This window comes from Meriones unguiculatus, chromosome 2 (genome assembly GCF_030254825.1).
Source record: "Meriones unguiculatus strain TT.TT164.6M chromosome 2, Bangor_MerUng_6.1, whole genome shotgun sequence".
Taxonomy (NCBI): Eukaryota; Metazoa; Chordata; class Mammalia; order Rodentia; family Muridae; genus Meriones; species Meriones unguiculatus.
Genome location: NC_083350.1, coordinates 126,409,046 through 126,431,301, shown reverse-complemented (window position 1 = coordinate 126,431,301; position 22,256 = coordinate 126,409,046). Strand labels below are relative to the sequence as shown.

The following is a 22,256-nucleotide window of genomic DNA, read 5'->3' as shown; positions in this document are numbered from 1 at the left end:
AGCTGAAGGACAGGGCTGGAGGCAGCTCAGAGAGCCCCAACACAAAAGCAGCTCTGGTTACTCTCTCTGGGGACCAATCGTATGGCCACGTGGTCTGCTGCTGTTGGAGCTGGCTCCCTCAGCTTCCTCTCTGTCCCCGCTGCTTGACTAAGATGCACAGAACTCACCCAGGCTGACACCAGGAGGGACCCGAGGGGAAGTTCCTTTCAGGCGGCCACGCCCTGTACGTACCTCATCTCCATGCATGTTTGCCACGTACTTGAATTCTGGAATCCCAACTCTGTGTTCCTTTGGAGACCGCCCCACAACGAGAACCCACAGGTTTCTGCCTTCATGAGGAAAAAGGAGAGAAAAATAAGTTATCTCTTAAAGTGACAAATGAACTCTGAGGGAATGAGAAGAGAAGCCCTCTTCTCCCTCCTGGCAACTTCACAATTTCACGGTGACTTATGTTCATGTGACTGAAGTTTCCATGCTTCCAATGCTCATTATTTACCATCGGAATGAAAAGGAACTCAACTCAACAGAAACAGTTATTACTCTGGAGTGTAATTTAAAAGATCAGTATACTAGGTTACGGTTGATCTTATTTTCAGAATGTTTATGTACAGTGTTCTGGGATCCTAGAGCCTTGTAGCAACAATCTTGCTAAAATACACAACCACACAGTGAAATCACAGTTGATGGTTGGCTGGAAGGGTGCCATAACTTAGTAAAGAAAATAAAAACAGAAAGAGCAGCAAATCTTGTAATTCCGGAGGAAGGAGGGTGTTTTGTTTTGTTTTAAGTAAGAAACCGCAGGTCTTGTATTCAAGGGCTGAGGTGGCATGGCTCTGGCTGTGGCCTCTGTGTTTTGTTTTTTTCAGTGGTGGGTATTCAATCCAAGTTCTGCACACCAGCAGGGCATGTGCTTTGCCCTGAAGTTCACTGAGGTGTAACCCCGCCCCCACCCTTCCCTCGGCATTTTTTTAAAGCTTTATGTGTAGGGTTTTTTGCTTGTATGAATGTATGTATGTACACCTCTTGTGTGCATGTATGTGTATAAGGGATTGCTTGTGTGCATTTATACATATATGTATATTTACCTCTTGGGAACCCGTATGTGTATAAGTGTTTGCTTGAGTGCATGTATGTGGGCCTGGTGTCTGAGAAAGTCAGAGGAAGGCTTTGGGTCCCCTGAAACTGGAGTTACAGATGGTTGTGAGCTGCCATGCGGGTGCTGGGAATTGAACCCTGGTCCTCTGGAAAAGCAGCCAGTATTCTTAACCGCTGAGCCATCTCTCCAAGTTCCCTCTCTTTGGTGTTTTGAGCCCAGGCTGGCCTCAAACTAACAATTCTTCTGCTGAGGTCTCCCAAGTGCCAGGATGACAGGCATGCATGCCACACCTGGCTTTGACTGTGCCTTTGATACTACTGAGTTCTATCAAGTAAGCCAGAATCCACAGCCCCGCCTAACAATGCAAGGAAATCCTGCACGTCTCCTTTCAGCCACAGGCTATGAGTCAGGCAATCGAGGGCAGAAACAAGATCACTGAGGCTGTGCATTACAGCAAGAGCTCGGATTTATGCAATCCTACACACTTTCTTGTCATGAGCCACTCACTGAGATGGACTGCCAATCAGACTTTACAAGGGAGACAATATTACCCAAACTACTGTGATCACACAGCCAGTTAGAGGCTGTGATTTGATTCCCAGAGGGAAGAGCTGAATCCTTCCACCTCAATTGGATGAGCCCATTCGACTTCAGTTCTAGCATTCCTACCAACAAAAGGGATTGCCTTTCAAGGGGCTCAACCTCCAAGCTGGTAACAAAGTTAAAAAAATCAAGCCAGGCCTGCTCGTTCATGCCTGTAATCCCAGCACTCAGGATGCTGAGGGAGGGGGATTGCTGTGAGTTCAAGGCCAGCCTGATCTATGTAAGCAAGTACCAGACAAGACATGGTCATATAGCAAAACACTGCCTTAACCTCATCTCCTACCAATAAACCCAAATTAAGAAGTCATTCATTCATTCATTCATTCAGTTGTTGAAGACTGCTATTCTAGTCACCTGCCCTAATGCAGACTGTACAGATTAAGTCATGTTCTAAGATAACTCCTGTTCCACGTCAGTTTTTAAAAGACGGTATTGGTAATTAAGTCCAATTAAGAAGTCCCTTTTGATTTTAAAATTGCCTAGCTCTTTTAATACAGTCTCAGAGGTCAATATATATATATATATTGTGTATATATGATATTTGTGTGTGTGTATATGAAACTGTGCTGTAGGTGGAATTTAAGAGCCCAGGAAAGAAGTTCAACAGCAACAAATGGGCTGATGCTGAGCTGCAGATTTTCCCATCTAGTCCTTCAGTCTGGGGCACCTAGGGGCTAAGGAATGCTCACTGTCCTGAGGGACCCAGGGGAAGGAGGCGCACACCGGACTCACTGTTCTCAGCATTTATTCATATTTAATTGGAATAATACCTTAGGGAACTCTGTCATAACAAGGCAACACTTTAAACTCAGTAAAACTGCAAGAATTCTTAGAAACCCAGAATATGGTTTAGCTGATTAATACTCCCTGCCCTATGCAGGCTTCTCATTCATTCATTCATTCATGCATTCATGCATTCATTCATTCAACTTGTTGGCAGACTGTACAGATAACTCATGCTCTACGTCAGTTTTTTTTAAAGAGGGTACTGAGAATTAAGTCCAACATGCCAAGCCTGTGTCCTCCCGCTGCAGCCCCTAAATTTTTTGATTCTATAAGAAAAGCAATGTGCAAACATAATTATACCCGTGTGGCAAATGTAACAGCAGAGATGTGCGTATAGGGTACTGGTGTGTGTAAAAGACAATAACACTCGGCCATCTTTCTCCTGACAGGAAGCTGTAACCCGCTCTACAAAGGGGGGGGGCTTCACACTCGACGGCTCGTCGTTTTATAACCTGGAATCAGTTGTCTGGAATCCCTCCATTCCCCTCCGGTACCAACTCTCTGGTCTCCTGGAACTCCAGGCCTACAAAGTTAAAGTGTTTTATGGGAAACAAGTTTTGTTTTGTTTTTTGTTTTTGTTTTTTATGAGCTGCTAATCATGGTTCTTTGAGTTTGTTCTCGGAAATACTTTTTTGTTTTGGTAACTATTAATGCTCTCGAAGCTAGATAATCACAGGTTTGTATTGTGTATAGACGGTCCAGGGAAAAATTCAGTATCGCTTCAGCAACATGTCTGTTAGCTGCAGTCTCCAGTCTCTCGGTGCATATGCCGTAGTGAGTGACAAGGAAACTCCACTTGACACGGAAGCCCACTATTATTTAGTGTGAGGGAGGGACATCAATCAAACTTAAGTGAAAACAACACTTCGGTGGGAAACTCAATCTCACTTTCAGCATGGATGACCTCAGAGTGAACTGCAAGATAAGAGACTGACCTTGAGCGACTTCAGTGGCACTGGGTCTGAGAATGAAAACCAACCCTCACCTGAAGAATGCATAATCCTTTTGGAATGAGGACCCCCTGAAAGGGCTTTAGCCACCCTCTCTCCCAACACCAAGGCCCTCCAGCTTGGATTCAAGTAAGCAAACAAAAGAAAAACCACTTGATTTTAACCATATAGTTGCCAAGGTAAGAATTAGTTTAAGCAAGATTTTTCTTTTCCCTGTAAAGTTGGAAGTTCTAGCTAATTAACAGGTACTCAGGGATCTGAAGCAAGACGGGCAAGATAGTTCAGCAAGTAAAAGTGCTTGCTGGGTAAGTATGATCTAAATCAATCCCTGGAACCCATGGTTGAAGGGAAGAGTCAGCTCTTTCTCTTACCACCAAGCAAATGAAACCTGGAGTCGAGATAGTTCTTGGTTTTTATTTCCTATTCTCCCCCGGCTCCATGCCCAGTTCCCTCTCACTTTGGGCCTATAGGTGAGTTTACTAATTCTGTTCTCCAGAGCTGTAGAACCGGGGAGGGCTGTGCAGGGTCTGGTTGACCCTGTTTCCACTTGTGTTCTCAGCATAATAGGGCATCCACTTGATTGCCTCTTTTCAAATACTGTGAATTCTACAAAAAAAGAATTCAAGAAATTTCTTCCAAAATACTAGCTCACTGATCCAGCCACAGACCACACACATACATGCAAACAGGAACTGAACAGCAAAGGCATTGGCTAAACTACATATATGAGCCCAAGTTGGAAGCAGCTGCCTTCACAAAGTCAATGAAGCTGCCAGGGGGAACCAACTCGCTTATAAACCTTGACATGACCTTCAAAATAAAATCAGATGCACATTCACTGTGCAAATGACCATCATCTCTTATTCACTCAGCAAATGTCTGTAGATGTCTCTCTTGATCCTGGCATCCGTCCAGCTGAAACAAATGCGGGTCACTCAATTCTACTTCAGACATCACTTCCATCATTTAATAAAATCATTCAAAGGAAGTATGATGCTTTCAAGTCATTGTGACTTGGGGGGAGTCATCATGGAGACTGGATCACATGTGCCACTTGCTTTACAGCTCCTGTGACGTCGAGAGAGAGAGGCCGGGTCCTACTCAGTGTCTCAAGACAGGCTCTAGGCTGTCTTCATCATGTGCTGCTCGCCAAAGAGCCAACATGCATGGATAGTGGGGCCACAGTGGCCAACTTCCATTCGCTGGCCTTTTCCGTCTATCTCCTCCTCTTCTCTCCCTTTTCATCCACCCCCCTTTTTTTCTTTTTCTGTCTCATCTCCCCACCCCTCCTTCCTGTGTTTTTAGTTGTTGAAACAGGCTTTTTCTGTGTAGCCCTGGCTGGTCTAGAACTTGGGATGTAGACCAAGCTGAGGTTGAACTGGCAGCAATCATTCTGCCTCTGCTGTACCCTGAGTGCTGATATACGAGGCTTTTGCTGCCTGGCCTCCAACGTTTTCTTCCTCTTCTCCTACACAGCCCCGCCTGCTCCCTATGAAACTCTCCACCCTGAGTGAGACCACAGGGTGTATGCAGGCCAGGGACCATGGTTCTCTGTGCTGGCAGAAAACACCGTAGTAGAGGATCAATAAATATCTGAATAAACAAACAAACAGCTGAATTAACCATTCAGGGGAGATCAGTTGGAGCTGAGGTCACCCCTGGCTCAGAGATTAAATGGAGGTTTTTGTTTTTGTTTTTTGGTATGATGGAAACACCTGTGACCGGCCAACAAGGTGCCTACTCGGGTGGGCTCTGGAAAGAAGTCAGTTTTCTAGATCAATTTCAGAGCAGATGAACCTTCTTGGAGTATTTCCATATAAGAGAGTGCTGAGGTCCAAAGCAAACATCTGGTTTCAGGTTAGGCTCTGCCAGCACATACTGAAGGATGGGGTTTCATCTGCTCACACCTCTGTCCCCATGGGTGGAATGTTTTTGTATCAGACCAGCGAAATGTTAATGCCAGACTTCATTTTATTTCTTGCTGAACAGGTGATAGGGTAGTTTGGAAGAGTTTTAATTCCTAAATGAGAGGCTTTTCCATTTTTATCTTAAAAAAAAAAAAAAAGACCAATGTGAGCCATCAAACCAGGGCTTTGTGTGTGCTCTACCAAGAACAGAAAGTGAGAGGCAGAACTCAGCCACTGAGCTACACCTCCAAGACAATACAATCTTAATTGAAAAAGGGAGAGAAAATACCTAGAGATGAATCAGGTTGGAGTATGTTCTCTTTTTGTTTGATTTCAACATGGTTAAGATTCCTAGAGAACACAGCAGTGCGGTTCATCAGTGAGCAGCCATCCACAAAACAGGGCCCTCTGCCCTCATCTTGCTGCCCTCTGCCGTCACTCTCTACACGCCCCCCCCCCCCCCCGCTCTATTTGTTCTCTTTCCACGCACAGCAAACTGAAAATTATATAGGTGGAACAAGTTTTCAAAAACCAGACATAAAATCATCACGTACCAACCATCATAATTTCCCTCTCTCTCTTTTTTCTAGACTCCCCCCCCCCCCCCCCCCGCTTCTTCTTCGCATCGAGAAACAAAGCTTGTTTTTAAAGCCCCAAAGCTGAAAACTCTCTAGAGGTCTCATACTATAAAAAGCCCCAGCTTCCCTTACTGGTCCCTTGGGGAAGAGACAGCAACACAATCTGCCTGTCTCTTTTGAAGGACAGGTCAGTAATAATAACGAGAAGTTGAGCATTCTGTCGAAGTGCAAGCAAGTACGCAGGGATTTCTCAAATGTTCTAAATGTTTTTGGTGTTGGGGCTGAAGCCAGGGCCTCACATATGCTCGGCACCTCCAGTCTCTTGGATTTTAAAAGATGCAATCTCCATAGGGAGCACTATAATGTATGGTGTCCTTTGGGAGTTCTTTTACATGGCAGAAGTGTTTCGGCTCAGTGGTGATGATAGGCAGCTTAGATCCAGGATGTACTAGCCAACAGGCCTCCAAAGATGTAAAGGACAATGGGTGAGCCAACTCAGGGCCCCAACTGCATATTAGATAATGGCGTTCTTATGGCGGTCAAGGTATAACGCTAGTAAGAGTGGTCACTATGCCAGCTCAGGGCTCCAAAGGACCAGGTCCAGTCCTGACTGACAGGACTGGGGTTGTTACTGTTTACTTACTTTTTAGAGAGTATATTCTTAAAAACAAACAAACAAACAACATACTTTTTTTGAAATTAAAATAAATTACATCGTTTTTCTCCCTACGTTCTCTCAAATTCATGGCCTCTTTTTCTTTGACTGCTATTCTAATCCTGTAATGCTTGTATGTATATCATTTTGGGGCTGCCCACTTGGTGTTGGATAGCCAACAGGGTGCTCTTCCTTAGAAAAGAGCATTTCCCCCATTCTTAGCATTCTTAGGTTGCCTGCAGTTCTTTGTCTAGGAGTGGTGCCCAAGTTTCTCCCTTCCACGTTTGGCTGTCTATTGGTGTCACCGTTGTCCAGGCCTTGTTCAGGCAGCCATATTGTTGAGACTTCATGGGTGTTGTTTCCCTGACATTTCTAGGAGATGCAATCTCACAGCAGCTCTTACAATCTTTCTGCCCCTCTTCCGCCACGATCCCTAAGCCTTAGGTGCAGGAATTGCATTGTAGATGTATTGGCTGTGGCTGGGCACCACGTGATCACTTGTCCTCTGCAATTTGATTGGTTGTGGTTTTCTGTAATGGTCTCCATCTGTTGTGAAGAGTAGTTTCTTTGATGATATATGGCTCCCTTGCTCGCTCTGATTAAACTCGACTACTTGATTTAAGTACTGCTTGTATTCTATTGGATGCTTCTCTTTTGGGGACCTCCCCATGACAGTGAGATTGTGGTTCTTCAAGCTTAACGGTTGCTCCTCTCTCCTCCCTGCCTTTCCCCTCTTCCTTCCTCCCCTCTCGCTGCCTCTCCTTCTCTCAGCACTATAGTGAGAGGTGGAAGCTTGCATGCCCCCATGCATGTGTAGAGGTCAGAGGACAACCTTGTGGAGTTGGTTTCCTCCTTCTGCCTTTACGTGGGTTCCAGGGATTGAGCTCTGGTTTCCAGGTTTGCAAAGCAAGTGCCAGAACCCACTAAGCCATCTCACCAGCTGCACAGTGCTGTTCTTATTTCACACCTAAAGGTAGATACTGCTGTAATTTATGATTTGGTCAATTCTGAGACACTTAATCCTCCCCCCAAAAAGTGTGTACTTGGGTCTTCTCTTATCCTTACTGCTATTAGTTTCTATTAGAAGAACTCACCTCTTAGTCATTAATTTGCTAGTTACCCTGGAAGCTATTCTCAAGAAGAAAGACTACTCTTAAGTTCCTCTTCCCTGAGTTGTCTTCTGGTCTAATGACAAGCCAGCCAGAGTCTTGAATGAAGGATGGTGCTCTCCCAGAACCAGCAGAGCTTGACGTTACCAAAATGAAATTCCCTCAAGGACCAACCTAGGACATTTGGTGGATTAACAAAGACAGATTTTTTTTTTTTTTTTTAACATTTCTCTCCCTTCCTTGATTTTGTCTGCAGTACTAAGGGCAGAACCAGGGTCTTCTGCATGTTAGGCAAGTATTCTATCACTGAGCTACATTCCATCCTCATTTGCTTGTTTTTGATACATGTTCTCATTATGCAGCTCTGACTGGCCTGGATCTTGGCATCCTCATGCCTATTCCCCACAGTGCTGAGATTGTGGGTATCCGTCACCACGCCTCGCAACATTCTGACATTTAAATCTCCAACTGGATCACTTGTTTGGTAAAGAGCTGCATTTGAGTGGCATGCTACCTGCTCCGAACAGCGCCTTTGATCTCTTAGATACAATGCAGTTATGCACAGCCTGTTACTCAGGGAAGCACACTGGTTCTAAAAACTGGACTGCAAGCCTTCAGAACCTGCTCTGTCACTTGCTAGCCACATGACATGGGGCAAATTGTTTCATCTCTTTGATCACTTTTCTCATCTGTGTCGTGGGATTAGGAGGACCGATACTTCATGGGGTTGTGCTATTTCATTTAATCTTTCCGAATCCTTAAAAGGCAGCTGGTGAGCTGAGGAGGTGGCTCTGTGGTATAATGCTTCCCTAGCATGCTCAGGGCTGTGAGTTCGAGCCCCAGCACCACAACATAAAAGCAACTGCAACAAAGGCAGCAAAACTACCATGAGCGTGTGTTTGTTCAAGGGCAAACCACAGGCCCTCCTGGACAGTGCCTCATCACAGCAGTTAAAGCAATACTTCAAATGTACACTGTGTATTCAAAACATGACGGAGATGTGTGGCAGGAAACCTGCCTTTCAGTTTGAATACACCAGCACTCACCCAAGTGCACGAAAAGGAAAATGGATTATGGCTTCAGAAAGCAGAAAGGGCCATGTTCTAAAAACATGCTCTTCCGAAGGTCTTAACAAAACACGGGTCACAAAAGCTCGCACCACCAGTCATCAACTGAATTTACATTTTAAACTCATTCATAGTTCCCAGGGTAGGGTGCCAGAGGACAGTGCCCAGCCTGGAAGTGGCATGCACACAGGAAGGCAGGGCCGGAAGATAAGTCACCTTTGCTGGCTGCGTTGGCCCATTAACCACAAACATCTTGCACAACACTTTTTCACCTGGCCTGCTTCCTTAGTGATTGAGGTCACCATGCAGATTTAAGGACCTCAGCGATGATGAGGCTGGAAGCCAGGTCTCTAGTCTGGCTCCTCAGACAGACTACAAGGCACCATTGGATAGGATAAACTGAGGGCTTGTAGACAGGGTTTGGCCCCTTAGGAATCAATCAGTGACAGAAAGTTGGTTCAATGTGAACACGGGGCAAAGGGTTGTCCCAGGCTATGAAGATGGAGAGGATTAAGAACAATGGCTGCCCTTCCAGAGGACTTCTATTCTCTGGACCCATATGGCTACTCATGACTGTCTGTAACTCCAATTCCAATTCTAGGGCAGCCAATGCCCTTGTCTGGCCTTCATAGGCACCAGGCATGCACATAGTATACAGGCATACAAGTAGGCAAAATATCCATAAAATTAAAAAAAAAAAAAATCCTGAAAGAAAGAAGATACAATAAGGCATTGTTGGAGCCACAGAAAACTTTCGTAATGCAGTATGTTATTGAACAATCAGGTTTCTTAGTTTAAAGGTGATCTATTGTGACTAGGTGACACATGCTGACATATTCAGGGGGAGGTGGTATACTGTTTACTACTTCTAGTGGTTGAGCAAAATCAATAGAACTCAGCCTCTGGAGGAAGAGGCAGGCAGATCTCTGAGTCTGAGGCCAGCCCAGTCTAGAGAGCAAGTTCCAGGATAGCCAGGGCTACACAGAGAAACCCCATTTCAACAACAAGAACAATAACAACAAACCCCAAAACAATAGAACTCATAAGAGTCAAAATAAGTATGACAAAAATGTGACATTGGGTGGAACTGTGTGATGCTGGATATTTTTGCCTCTTTTTTATAGGGTTAAAACATTTCAAAACAAAAAGCTTGAGGTGAAAAGATAAGCTGAGGAAATATGTTCGTAAGAGACATCTGATTGTTCAAGGCACGGAAAGAACACTAGAAACGCAAAGAAGGCCAGTCAATCTGCAGGCATGGTGGCACATGCCTTTACATCCCAGACGTTGGGGTCAGAGGCAAGAGCTCAGAGCCACTCCTCAGCTACCCAGTAAACTTGAAAGTCTGGATGACATGAGCCCATGTCTCAAAACAAACCACTTGGCTAACAAGTGCATCAAAGATTTTATAGACACATCACCAAAGAAGTAACACAAATGGTAATTAAGCATATGAAGAGATGTCCCATGTCACACATCAGTGGAGAAATACAGAAGAAGATGAGGTCCTACTATTGCTATGGCCTCAGTCTGAAAGGTACCCATAGACTCATGTTCTGGAGGCTCCATCTCAACTGGGGGTGCTATTTTGGGAGAGTCAGGAAACTGTAGAGGAGAGGCCTAGCTGAAGGACACAGGCCGCTGGGGCTGTGAGCCCAGTGCAATGAAACAAGCTATCACAGGCTGAAACCTCTATGAAACTGTGAGTCAAGACAAATCTTTTCTCCATTTAAATGTTCTTTCGTGTGTTTTCCATGCTAAAGAAAAGTCTGAATAACACAATTGTGCATCTGTTAGAATTGGACACTGACAACGTGAAATGTTGGTGAGGGTACGGGTATAAGAGGCACTCCCTTAGTGCTGGTGAGCATGCAAAATAGCATGCTATGCTACGATATGATTACCATATGACCCAGAAATTAAACTCCTTGTTATTTACCCAAGTGAAACAGAAATTACATCCATAAAAAAAATCCCAAAAATAACTAAAACAAAATACCCCCAAATAACCATAGACACAAGACTGGCGAATTGGCTTAGCAGGTAAAGAAACTTGCTGCCAAGCCTGAGGACCTAAGTTTAATCCCCAGAACCGACATGTAGAGAGAACCGACGCCTACAAGTTGTCTGCTGACCTCTCTCTTTCAAAATAAATAAATGTACAAAAAACAAAAATAGACACGAATGTAGTAGGTTTTTTTTAACAAGTTGGAAGCAATCAATATATCTGTCAGTAGATGAGCAGGTAAACTGTGCGTTAAAAAGGAATGAATTATCAAGCCATGCAAAGACATGGAAGTTTAACACATGGAGCGAAGTGAAAGAAGGCAGCTGGAAAAAACCTACTCAAAAGACCTACTCCGTGATTCCAAGCACAGACTATTCTGGAAAAGGAAAATTCATGAAGGCAGTAAGAAGATCTGCGGTTCCCGTGTATTAGGGAGGCAAGAGGGATGGAAAAGTGGCACACAGGGTTTTAGGACAGCAACAGCTCTGTGTGGTGGTACTGGATTCGCGCCATCGAACTCAGTAAGTCTACCGAACTCACGGTATTCAGAATGGTCTTCACCGAGACCCCCGCACCTGGTTGGCTACAGTGTGTCCACAGATGTTCCTCGGCTGAAAGAGCGTGCATCCTGTGGAGCCAGGCTGAAAGTGGGGAGGCCGTGCAGGGCGAGGAGAGAAAGGGTTTATGGGAGTTCTTTGTACCTTTGGAGCTGTGAAGTTCACACTGCTCCAAAATTATTAAGTCTTGACCAAAAAGCCATTGGGGACAAAAGTTTTAAGAGCAATGGAAGAAAACATGCCTGGACCACAGGCTTCTGGAGAAAGTGGGTCAGGCGATGTCATGGCTGTTCAAAGCCTTGCGGAGGCAGAATCTCTACCCTGATGTGAGGAATTCACAAGCTGCTTCTCTTGGTAAAACAATACAAAAAAAAAAAAAAAAAATTATACTAACAGTATTGGAAAGCAGGTAGAGAAACACGGCTTTATCAAATCAGTCTCTCTTTCTCTGCTGGTCCTAAACATATTTTTTGGAAAGAAAGTCATAGACACCAATAAGAATGTTAACTAAAGGATGGGAGGGGGTTAAAATTTTTATTATAACCAGAGAAGGGAACAAAAATACTTTAAAATTATGTGATTTATATGATCATTTAGGATGCTGATTGTGCAGCCATTGAATTATCAAAGGCCAAGTGATTAATATAAGAATTAAGAGGCCCTGTGCAGTGGGCCATGTCTGCAGTCCCAGCCACCTGGGAGACCAGACTGGGAGGATCATTTGACTCCAGGAGTTTGAGATTAGTCTGGGCAACTGGGCAACATATTTCAAAAAGTAAAACGCAACAAGAAACAAACAACAAGAACAAAACCATGGAATCATTAAGTATAGGTTTCGGTAACTGTACCATAACCTCCCAAGTCTCCCTCCAAATTTGGCTTCGGGTGAGGGGGAAACATGTAAATGGGGTCTACTCTGGCTGATGCTTTCCTCTGTTACCACCCTAAATGGAAGTGACGGTCAAAGAACTTGAGGCTCTGGAGACAAAGTACGAGCCTCATCACTCTCCCCATCCCACCGAAGCACAGACTGATGTGTCGGTACTCATCATTCGGCCACTGCTCTCTGCAGAGTCACGAGTTTATTTTCTTTGGTGTCTGTAAGAGCTTGGATAGTCGCTTACAGCTGAAAGCCAATACCCTCGGTAAAGTCGGCCTCAGACAACTAGACAAAACCCAATCTTTTTTGGTCAGGACCCATCCCCAGTCTTCCCCAGGCTGAAGACTGTAACTTCAGTTGACACCCGCATCTACCTGCAATTGCAACTTTTGCACAGCATGTCTATCGGAGCAGCGCTTCACGCTAAGGCCTTGAACCATCGGCCAGAAGACCCAAGGCGACGCGGGCCACCGCCAATGAGGTTTTAAGGTCAGAAAAATCTGCCAGGCCCAACATGGCAGCTTCATCATATAATTAGTTGTATCTCCGATCAGCTTCTGCCTTTCAGTGTGTTGAGAAATGCCGCCTCAGAAGAAGCGTGGTGAGGGCGGTTGCTAGTCAGCTGGCTGAGCCCTCCTGCCCACTCAAGCATATCTTATCTTCATCTTCCGCTTGTACTCATTTAATTAACAATTTACACCCACCAATTTCACAAAGGACAGGAGGCAGCTTGGTCACACAGCACACTGCTCACTGGCAAGAGTGGGCTGCGAGCTACTTCTCCAGAGGCCTGCTATTGTCTTAATGCATAAGTCAGGCATCTGGAATGACAAAGAAACCTTGGTAGAAGGTCCCCCAAATCTTTAGGAACCATTCCAGAGGCACTCTTAACCATATTAGTTTTTTGTTTGTTTGTTTGTTTTTCATAGTGGGCTAAGGGAGTCCTGGTTTATGTCAAATTCACCAGCATTATCAGAACATGTATTATTTTTAAGACAAGGTCTCACTATGCAGCCAAGGCAGGCTACAGACTCACAGCGTAGACCAACCTGATCTTAAGTTCATGATTCTTCTGACTCTGCCTCCTGAGATCACAGGCGTGTGCCACCATACCTGCCTCACAGTCACAACTTTGTGCTGTCCTCTACACTCTCACAGTGTATCTTGCCTCAGTGAAGTGGAAGAAATGAGCGGACCTGCGTCACAATCAGGCTGTCATCGGCTTTGCCTCACCACTCAACCAAATGGTGGCCTGAAAGGACGAGGCAGATTCTTGGGAGGTGCAGACAAGAGGACTTGTTAGGGTTTTCTCCTTGCTCTCCAAGTTAGCAATGGTCAGCAACGGAATTATTGATAAGGCAATGTCTGCAGACACGCCCAACCATCACACAGAAAGAGACCAGCTCTTTAAAACCAGGCGTAAGGTACTGCCCAAGCCACCATCCATCAAACATGCTTGTAAGTGGGCATGAAAAGGCATGAAGAGGCCCAGAGGGAGGCCTGTGAGGCAGCTTAACCACAGCGTTTGCATTTACGTGGAATGTGAGGGAGATGAAGGAGAGGAAGGATAATGTGACAGCCATATGGTTGACTCCCTCTAATGAGGATACGACCTGATAGAGTAGAGTCAGGGCTAGCATTTATCTTTCTCGAATTTAAGAGATGGGAAGGTCTTAAAACAGCTCTCTTGGGTTGGCATGAAGAGGATCCCCAGAAATCTGCTTGCAAGGCATTTTTATGTAGGGCCTCTGCATTGTTGTGCAATTTTCTTTCAAGTCATGAGTGAAATGATACGTGAACAGACACCCTGTAAAGTGAGTTTAGTCCTTCCCGGATAATTCTTTGCTTACACAGCCCTGTGGATGGCTAGGGCAAGCAGATCAGTGGTAGCTTCGGTCAGCAGCAAGCCTGCACGGGCTATTTTATTTTATTAAGTTGCTGGTGGAAAGGGAGATACATTGAAGGGACTTGAGGGGACAGGGAATGATCATATTTCATGTTTTAAATTCTCTAAGAATAAATTTTAAAAACTACGGAGAAGTGAAAAATTTAATCTACCTCTGAGAGGAAGAATTAGCCTAGTATGTCAAGATCTGAAGAATTACATTTTGCCTATACAGGCACTAGTTTTAAGAAAATAGAGATAACTTACGGGTTAAACAACAACAACAACAACAACAAAGAAGTGAAGGAGCTGAAACTCTTAGGAGTTTTAAAGCTCTTAGAGCAGGGACTGGCACACCCAGCAGTGAGCGTACGAGTTGGCTAGGTTGGCTGGTGCCTCCAGACTAAGTGTCCAATGCTGAAGGAAGAGAGGAACTGTGGCTTGGGCAGGTGAGCCTAGCGAGTCCGACTCAGCCACCTTTAAAGAATTATCCACTCAAATCCTGTCCATTTGTTATCCACACCTCTGCTACACAACATTATCTTTCTCCACTGTAAAGAAAATGTTAATTAAGATGTTTAAACACTTTCACAGCTACTTTGCCAAGGCAGAATGAATGGAAGTAGAGAACAGTTAATCCAGGGCTGGTTTTTTTTTTTTTGGTCCCAGATGATGGATTGAAAGTTCTATTACAACGCAGTCTAATTTCTGACCCGTCACCTGGTTCCTTTAAAGATATGACTTTTTGTATTTCCAGACAGGATTTCTTTGTGTAGCCTTGGCTGCCCTGGACTCACTTTGTAGACCAGGCTGGCCTCGAACTCACAGTGAAGCTGCCTGCCTCTGCCTCTCAGAGTGCTGGAATCACAGGTTGTGTGTCACCATGCCTTGCGCTGTGACATCTCTTTACGCTGCATATATTTCCTGAGGTACCTTAGTTCCTGGGACACAAAGTAAGCCGTGAGTGCTCTTTCTGGCCTCTTGCCCCTGCCTGGACCCATTACAATCTCAATCTACTCCTCAGGGCACGGCCTTACTCCTCCTCCCAGACATCATCCCTTGCATTTCTTTTCACACCTCTCAGGGTCCTTTCCGCTTACGAAAGTCACAGACACTCGGGAATGTGAACATTCACAAATATATACCGTGTGATGTAGAGTCTGGTGAAAAACCACTCTAAGAGATGTGAACTTCGGCAGTAAGATGAGGCTACGAAAATGACAGACTTCGTTTATGACTCTGGGGTGATGATGGTGCTTGTAGAGAAAGCCTGATGAGTAGGACCTTGTACAAATTAGGAATCTCACACGGGGCAAAAAATATTGAAAACAAGGTCCAGCAGGCAAGCTGCAGAATAGATGAAGATGTCTGCTGCGTTTATAACAGAACAAATAACTACGAAGGTCCACAAGTTAGCAGACAAATTAAAAAAAAAAAAAAAAAGCACAAGAGAATGTACATGGGCACCAGACTGAAGGTTGGGTCCCCCAGGACAGCAACTGTGTGCATGCACTGGTGTCTTGCATTTCTCTTTTGCTGGGTAATAAGAGAACACACTCCCTCTTCATTTCAGTCATAAAAATGGCATTTAAGCCGGGCAGTGGTGGCGAACACCTTTGATCCCAGCCCTCCGGAAGCAGAGGCAGGTGGATCTCTGTGAGTTCGAGGCCAGCCAGGGACATTATTGAGCAGCCGTGCTTGTTCTTGGGTCCCTATCACAGCACCTATCTGGAACAGCTAAAAGCTATAACCTCTCTGAATGCTCACCAATGTGGAATAGTTAAATAGCGTGTGACAAAAATCACAGCACAGAGCAACCACAAAGCAGTTTGAAATGATGAGGCCAAGATCTGCTGACCGAGGCCGGGTGAGAAGGGCGAGCGGTGAGGTGGTTCTCACCATGGCGAGGCCCATAGACCAGAGCTGTAGACAACAGAAATACTTTTGCTCCTGAACCCCTCTACCTCAGTGCGCTCTGGACATTGGGCCAGGTCTAACTGATAGTTCTACCTAATCCTTTTTATAAAAGACGTATTCTATTCCTGTTGGTGTGTTCTTAAAAAAAAAAAAATCTTTACTAAGATACAATTCACATACCACAAATGTACCAACTTAAAGTGTAAACAATTCAGTCGTGTATGGTGTATTATGGTATTAATTTTTTAAAAAAATCAGTGTGAGAAATTAGTCACTGAACACATGTGTCACATCACATATTTGGAAAAAGTGATATTTTAACTTTTTTTTGTTTGTTTGTTTTCAGTTGGGAAGCAGAGGTAAGTGGCACTCTGTGAGTTGCAGGCCAGCCTGGTCTACATAGCCACTGTGAGTGAGGCCCGTCAGAGCTATGAAGTGAGACTATGTTTCAAAAAAGTTAACAAAAAAAATGTTTGGGGGAGAAGGATTTTGTAGCCTTAAAATTTCCCTTTTCTGTGTACAACTATATCTAATTATTCTATTATCCTGCTATTTAGCATGTAAATTACATTGCTATACATAAAATAAAGTATGGCTTTGTTTTTGTGGCGAAGAAAAATGTTTTTAAAGAGACAGCCATAGCCCATCCAAGCCACACGCTCTTCACTGGTGAGCAATGGATGGTGTCCACCAGCCTTCCACATGCCCCGTGTAAAACCAGGGTTAGAGGTATCTAAAGCTTGTACAACTATTTAAAAGGATTTATAGTAAACTGAAACAGACTTCTCTATGAGAACATTTGAAAGCGAATATGATGCCTCACTTCCCAAAATGCTTTTTTATAAGTTCCTCCCCAAGTAAGTCCTTAAAGTGATTACTGACAAAAACAAAAGAAAACAACAAAACAAGATGATAATTATGCTAACCCATATAACAAAGTTTGTCACGTTAGCCGTTTTAGGTGTACGAGTTGATGGCTCTGACCAAGTGGCTGCACTTTTGCCTTTTGCCATAGCAATCCAGGCAGCAAATCTCCATCCTCCTTTATAGTCTGTGTGAAGGCTTCCTTGGGGTGGAAAGCCTGTGATAAAGGACGGTGGGGAAGATAGAGGGAGGACAAGAAAAGTGGGTGTGTTCTTCTCTAAGATGCGTACGTTATTCCTGTGAATGCTTAGATAGGGATTTTCCAAAGCAAATGTAAAAGTGTGTGTGAGGGGAGGGAGAAACCAAGACACAAACAAAAGCTGGTTTTCCTGTGTTTAATCACATCGCCAAGCGCATAGCCATTTAGCCAGTGAAAGCAAAGGATGGTTTGCTGCCAGGAAGTGTATATATGGAAGATGGCATCTGGACTTACTTTTATTTTATGTGTATGGCCCCTGTCTGACTGTATATATGTGCATTACATGATGGCTGGTGCTCACGGAGGCCAGAAGAGGGACCTGGATCTCCTGGAACTGGACTTACAGATAGTTATGAGCTGCCATGTGGGATTTTGGGTCTCTTAACTACTGAAGTCACCTCTTCAGTCTCCCAGAGGTTTTGTTCGTTTGTTTGTTTTTCTTATTTTTCCCATATATCTGCAAGCAGTTGGGAGCCCCCCGCCCCCAAAGCTTTGGTATTAGATCTAGTTTCCTAAGCCAGACACCATAGTTTTACTGGCAATCGCCCTCACTCTGTGCCCTCAGGTTCCTGTTGTACAGGAGAGGTGCTTGGTCAGGATGTTGTAACACACGTGGCCCAGGTCCCAGTGTGTGCTGGCACTGGAGATTAGGAACTAGGTCAGCCTCAACCGGCAGCTACAGCGAGAGGCAAGCTCTGCAGATGTGCTGCTCCAGGCCCCAATCTGCTGGGAGCTCACTTGGGGGTTCCAGGGCAGGTCCCCAACACCATAGGTCAGTCCCTGAAGCTGGACAGTGGCATTTGCCTCTGAAGGCAGCTGTGCAGGTTCAAGGAGCTGAAGCAGGCCACCGCCTGACCTTGTGCCTGACACCAAAAAGCATGTCCTTGGTGAACCCTGAGGTAAGTTTTAAACAAGCTTGAGTCGGCGCCACACTCCAGAGCTGCCAAGGAGCAAGGCTCATAGAACAGCAAGAGCAGCTCATGCTTCCGCCGCTGACTGCGTCCTATGCACTTGGCGTTGACGCATCTAGCCCTCTCAGCAGGAACTATTAACTATTATATCCACAGCGCATGCTCTTTGCTCCTGATTGCGCATGCTCAGCTTGTTCCTGGAAAGAAACAAAGTCTTCATTTTTCACGATACTTAACCAGGAGTGGAGCCTATATCTTGATAAAGTCTCATGTGGGAAGCCAATGTTCAAGTCCAAGCTGAGCTGTTCTGGCTGGGGGAGAAGAGCCCTGAGGGTTCCTGTCTCCTAACCTAGGAAGCAGCTCAGTTCATGTCTATGGCAGCCTGTAGGTCCTAGACACCTATTTGAAGAGTGGGACTGGGGCTCTGAATCCTGACAAAACTCTGTTATTTTATTACCTAAGCCACTTTCCCCGAGCCCCAGTTTCTCATCTAGAAAATGAGCATGGCAGTATTTCATTCGCAAGAGGCGGATTTAAGGGCTGGTAGGTACTAAGCAGTTAGTAAAGCTGGCCAGTTGCATTGCTAACCATCACACATCCCTTCTCTTCCCAAGGCAAAGAACAGACTGTCCCATGAAAACAGTTCCCCTGGGACCACAAATATTGCCAATTTTAGTGAGAAGTTACAGGAGTCAAAAATCTTTTCCATTCTTAACCACTGTTCTTTGGACATTTTGTTTTTAAAAACAAGGCAAATAGTGACAAAAACATCCCAAACTAAATTTTTCAGTGAGTGTGGATGAAGATGCTGTGGACGATAAGCTATACTGGAATAAATCTTCATCCTGGACTGTTTGTAGAAGGACAGTCCCATCTTCTTGACACACAAGGTGGGAGCTGCCCCTTGCACTGGCCATCGGGCCCTGGTATCTGCTTTGACCAGCTATATAAGCAAGTGAAATCTCCTATCCACATCAGCTGGAGTTCCTCTTCCCCACAAGTCTGCCTAGAAGCTGATCCTCAGGGATTGGCTTCCTTGATAAGCCTTTCTCAACTTTCCCAAACACCCCAGGGGTCAGACCTGGGGTCACAGTCCTTCCTCAATGCTTTCCCCACCACAGCAACAGGGTTTCAGCTCCCTCAGCTGTAGTTCTGAAAGGAAGAAGTCCAGGTTTTGTACTTTGTTTCCTTCTGGAAGGCTTTTGGTACACATTAGGGACTCAGTGAACAAATATAGGTTAAATGGATTCATAAATGAATGACTGAAGGGCAGATTTGATTAATGAACCAAATCTGTTAGTAACTAAGATCTAATAATCTGGAGCCACTGATTTGTCTCTTCATGTGTTTGTTTGCTCACAGCCATAGAATATATATATATGAATAAGAATATAATACACACACACACACACACACACACAAATATATATTCCTTCCACCATGTAGGTTCTAGGGCTCAAACTCAGTTTGTTGGCTCTATATAAGAATATATATGAAGAATATATATAATAAAGAATATATACTTATATAGGGCCAACAAACTGAGTTCATATATATGAATATATATGCTCTTATAAAGAATATATATATGAATATATATGCTCTCAAAAAGAATATATATATTCAGGCTGGAGCGATGGCTCAGTGGTTAAGAGCACTGGCTGCTCTTCCAGAGGTCCTGCACCCACATGACAGCTCACGACTGTCTGTAACTCCAGTTCTGGAGGATCTGGCACTCTGGCACAGACATAGATATAGGCAGAACACCAACACACATAAGAATAAATAAATCTTAAAAAAAGACTATATATCTGTTCTTATAAAGGGCTAACAAACTGAGTTTGAGCCCTAGCATCCACATGTTGGAAGGAAAGAACCAGCCCTCAAAAGTTGACCTCTGACCTCCACACTAACACTGTGGCACATGCACACAAAGAGTGAGGAGATAAATATAATTTTAGCAACTAATCTATTAAATTATAGAGTTGCTAGAAATTTTACAGTCAAGAAAATGATCCTGTCACCTTCGTATCAGGCATAAATCCCCAGATGTCCCCCTTGGATAAAGCAAAAGGCTTTGACAGGGCTTTTAAGAGGGGCAGTCCACATGCCTTCTCCTTTCTGTACCACAATAAGCTTCTTTTGTACCTGCAAGTGGATGGCTCCTTCAGCCCCAGGACCATTGTCTGTCCTGCCTTTCCCATTCTACCTGGTTGGCCATCCTTTGGTCTTGCCATGCTGTCCCCCTGAAAGGGTTAAATTAGCAGAACTAACTCTATGTTGTTTCTCAGACTCCACCCAAGGTTAGCTTGTCCCTGGAGTACCTTGGCTCCCACCCTTGAGTTCTGAGAAAAAAAAAACAAAACACAGTTGCAATAAGACATAGTAACTGAGGCAGACCGATAAAGACGGGGTCAGTAAAGAAAACCTAAGTGGTTCCCAGGGTCGCGGTGCTCCTCTTGGCAAGCTGTTCCTCTCTGTGGTTTTGCCAGGGGCTGTTAATCAACTAGGTCAAAGTGCATTTCATTCCTTTACCCTTTGTCCAACCATGTAACGCTAAGGCTTGGAAGCCCCTGCTTGCAGTTTTTCCCTTTAAAAACCCTGTTGCCTTGGAGCTAGCTGCTGCTTTTTCCTATTGCTGCGTCAGAGGGAACTGCGGCCCGAGCTCGAGCTTGTAATAATAAAAAGATTTTCTCGTGCTTGCATTGGTCTCGGGGGTCTTACAATCTGGGCACAAGACCCCTGCCCCCAACCCAGAACTAATCATGACTGTGTTTAGTAGCTGTCTTGCTTTTCTCCTGTTTTCCCCAACTCTATCGGGGAAGAAGTCATGTCTAACTTTGTTACCTCCGTATTTCTAGGCTAGCTCACGCCACCAAATATTTTAGGCACTGAATAACTGTTAGAGCGACTGGGTCTGTCTATAGAAAAATGGAATTTCAGCTAGGGAGGTGGTGGTGGCACACACCTCTAATACCAGCACTCAGGAGGCAGAGGTAGGCAGATCTCTAGGAGTTTGAGGCCAGCCTGATCTACAGAGCAAGTTCTGGGATAGCCAGGGCTACGTAGAGAAACCCCCTGTGTTAAAAACCAAAAATAACAACAAGAAAAGAAAGAAAAATGGAATTTCATTAGCTATAGTTTGGGTCATATTAGCTCTCAGTTCGGACTTCCAGGAACATTTGGTATTAACAATGACCTTGAGAGGAAATGATTAACACAGCCAATCTCCCTTTCTCAGTTCTTGCTTATCTCTGGGAACACCTGTAGTCTTGGCAATGACCCCGAATCAAACCAACAACTGCAGTCCTGAGCTGCTCACTAGTTATGCTCTTTTCTATCCTGTACCCACTCTGGGGCAGTGAGTGGGTTGCGATAAAAGCCCTGCTTAAAATGGGATGTGCAGCCGGTCCTCAGCTAGAGCTCTGTACTCCTGCTGTGTTGCTCACACAGCAATGAAGACCTCTGAACTCCAAGGCTTAAGTGGGCTTCCCTGGATGGGGATACATGTGTCAGGTAGTGGGAAGCGTGCAGCGTGGGAACTGGCTGCTGACCGGGGACAGAACCTGTGCCACCGTCTCTAGCTCCTGCCATCACAGCCTCAGCCTGTTGCTTCTCTCCTGTGTCCTTGCCGCAAGCTCAACCTTGGATATGAGTTTATTTTCATTTATAAGAGCCCTCCCAGCAAATCCTTAGTGGACAGTCATGGACCCTGGGTCCCTCCGCCTTCCTCTGGCACTACTCTTAGCTGTGCCCCCTCAATACTGATATTTGTTTCTACTCCCTTTGTTGGCTCCTTGCTCACCCCGACTGTAAATGCTGGACTAGCCTTCAGCTCAGTTCTAGCCTTTTATTCATCTCTTGTAAGGTTGTCATTTTGCAGGGTTGTCAATATCATCAATAGTAGAATGATGGCCAAGTTCATTTTCATGGCCAAACTTCTGAGGTCCGCTTACCTATATAGCCACTCTGTTCCTGCCTGAAGATCTACCGAGGATTTGCAGATTAAATAAACTATTTAAGGGGCTGGAGAGATGTCTCCGTGGTTAAGAGCACTATCTTGCTCTTCCAGAAGTCCTGAGTTCAATTCCCAGCAACCACATGGTGGCTCACAGCCATCGGTATCTGATGCCCTCTTCCGGCATGCCCTCTTCCCGATAGGGCGTTCATACACTAAATAAATAAATCTTAAAAAACAAAAACAGAAACAAACAAACAAAAAAC

At 44.8% G+C, this 22,256-nt stretch overlaps 1 protein-coding gene across 1 annotated transcript in view; it reads right to left on the bottom strand.

Moving 5' to 3' along the window:
- Positions 1–22,256, bottom strand: part of Cpm (carboxypeptidase M) — a 54,225-nt gene that overhangs the window by 24,520 nt on the left and 7,449 nt on the right. The window contains exon 3 of the mRNA XM_021658952.2: positions 232–329. Coding sequence (XP_021514627.2) covers positions 232–329 — 98 coding nt within the window. The remainder of the gene's footprint in view (positions 1–231; positions 330–22,256) is intronic.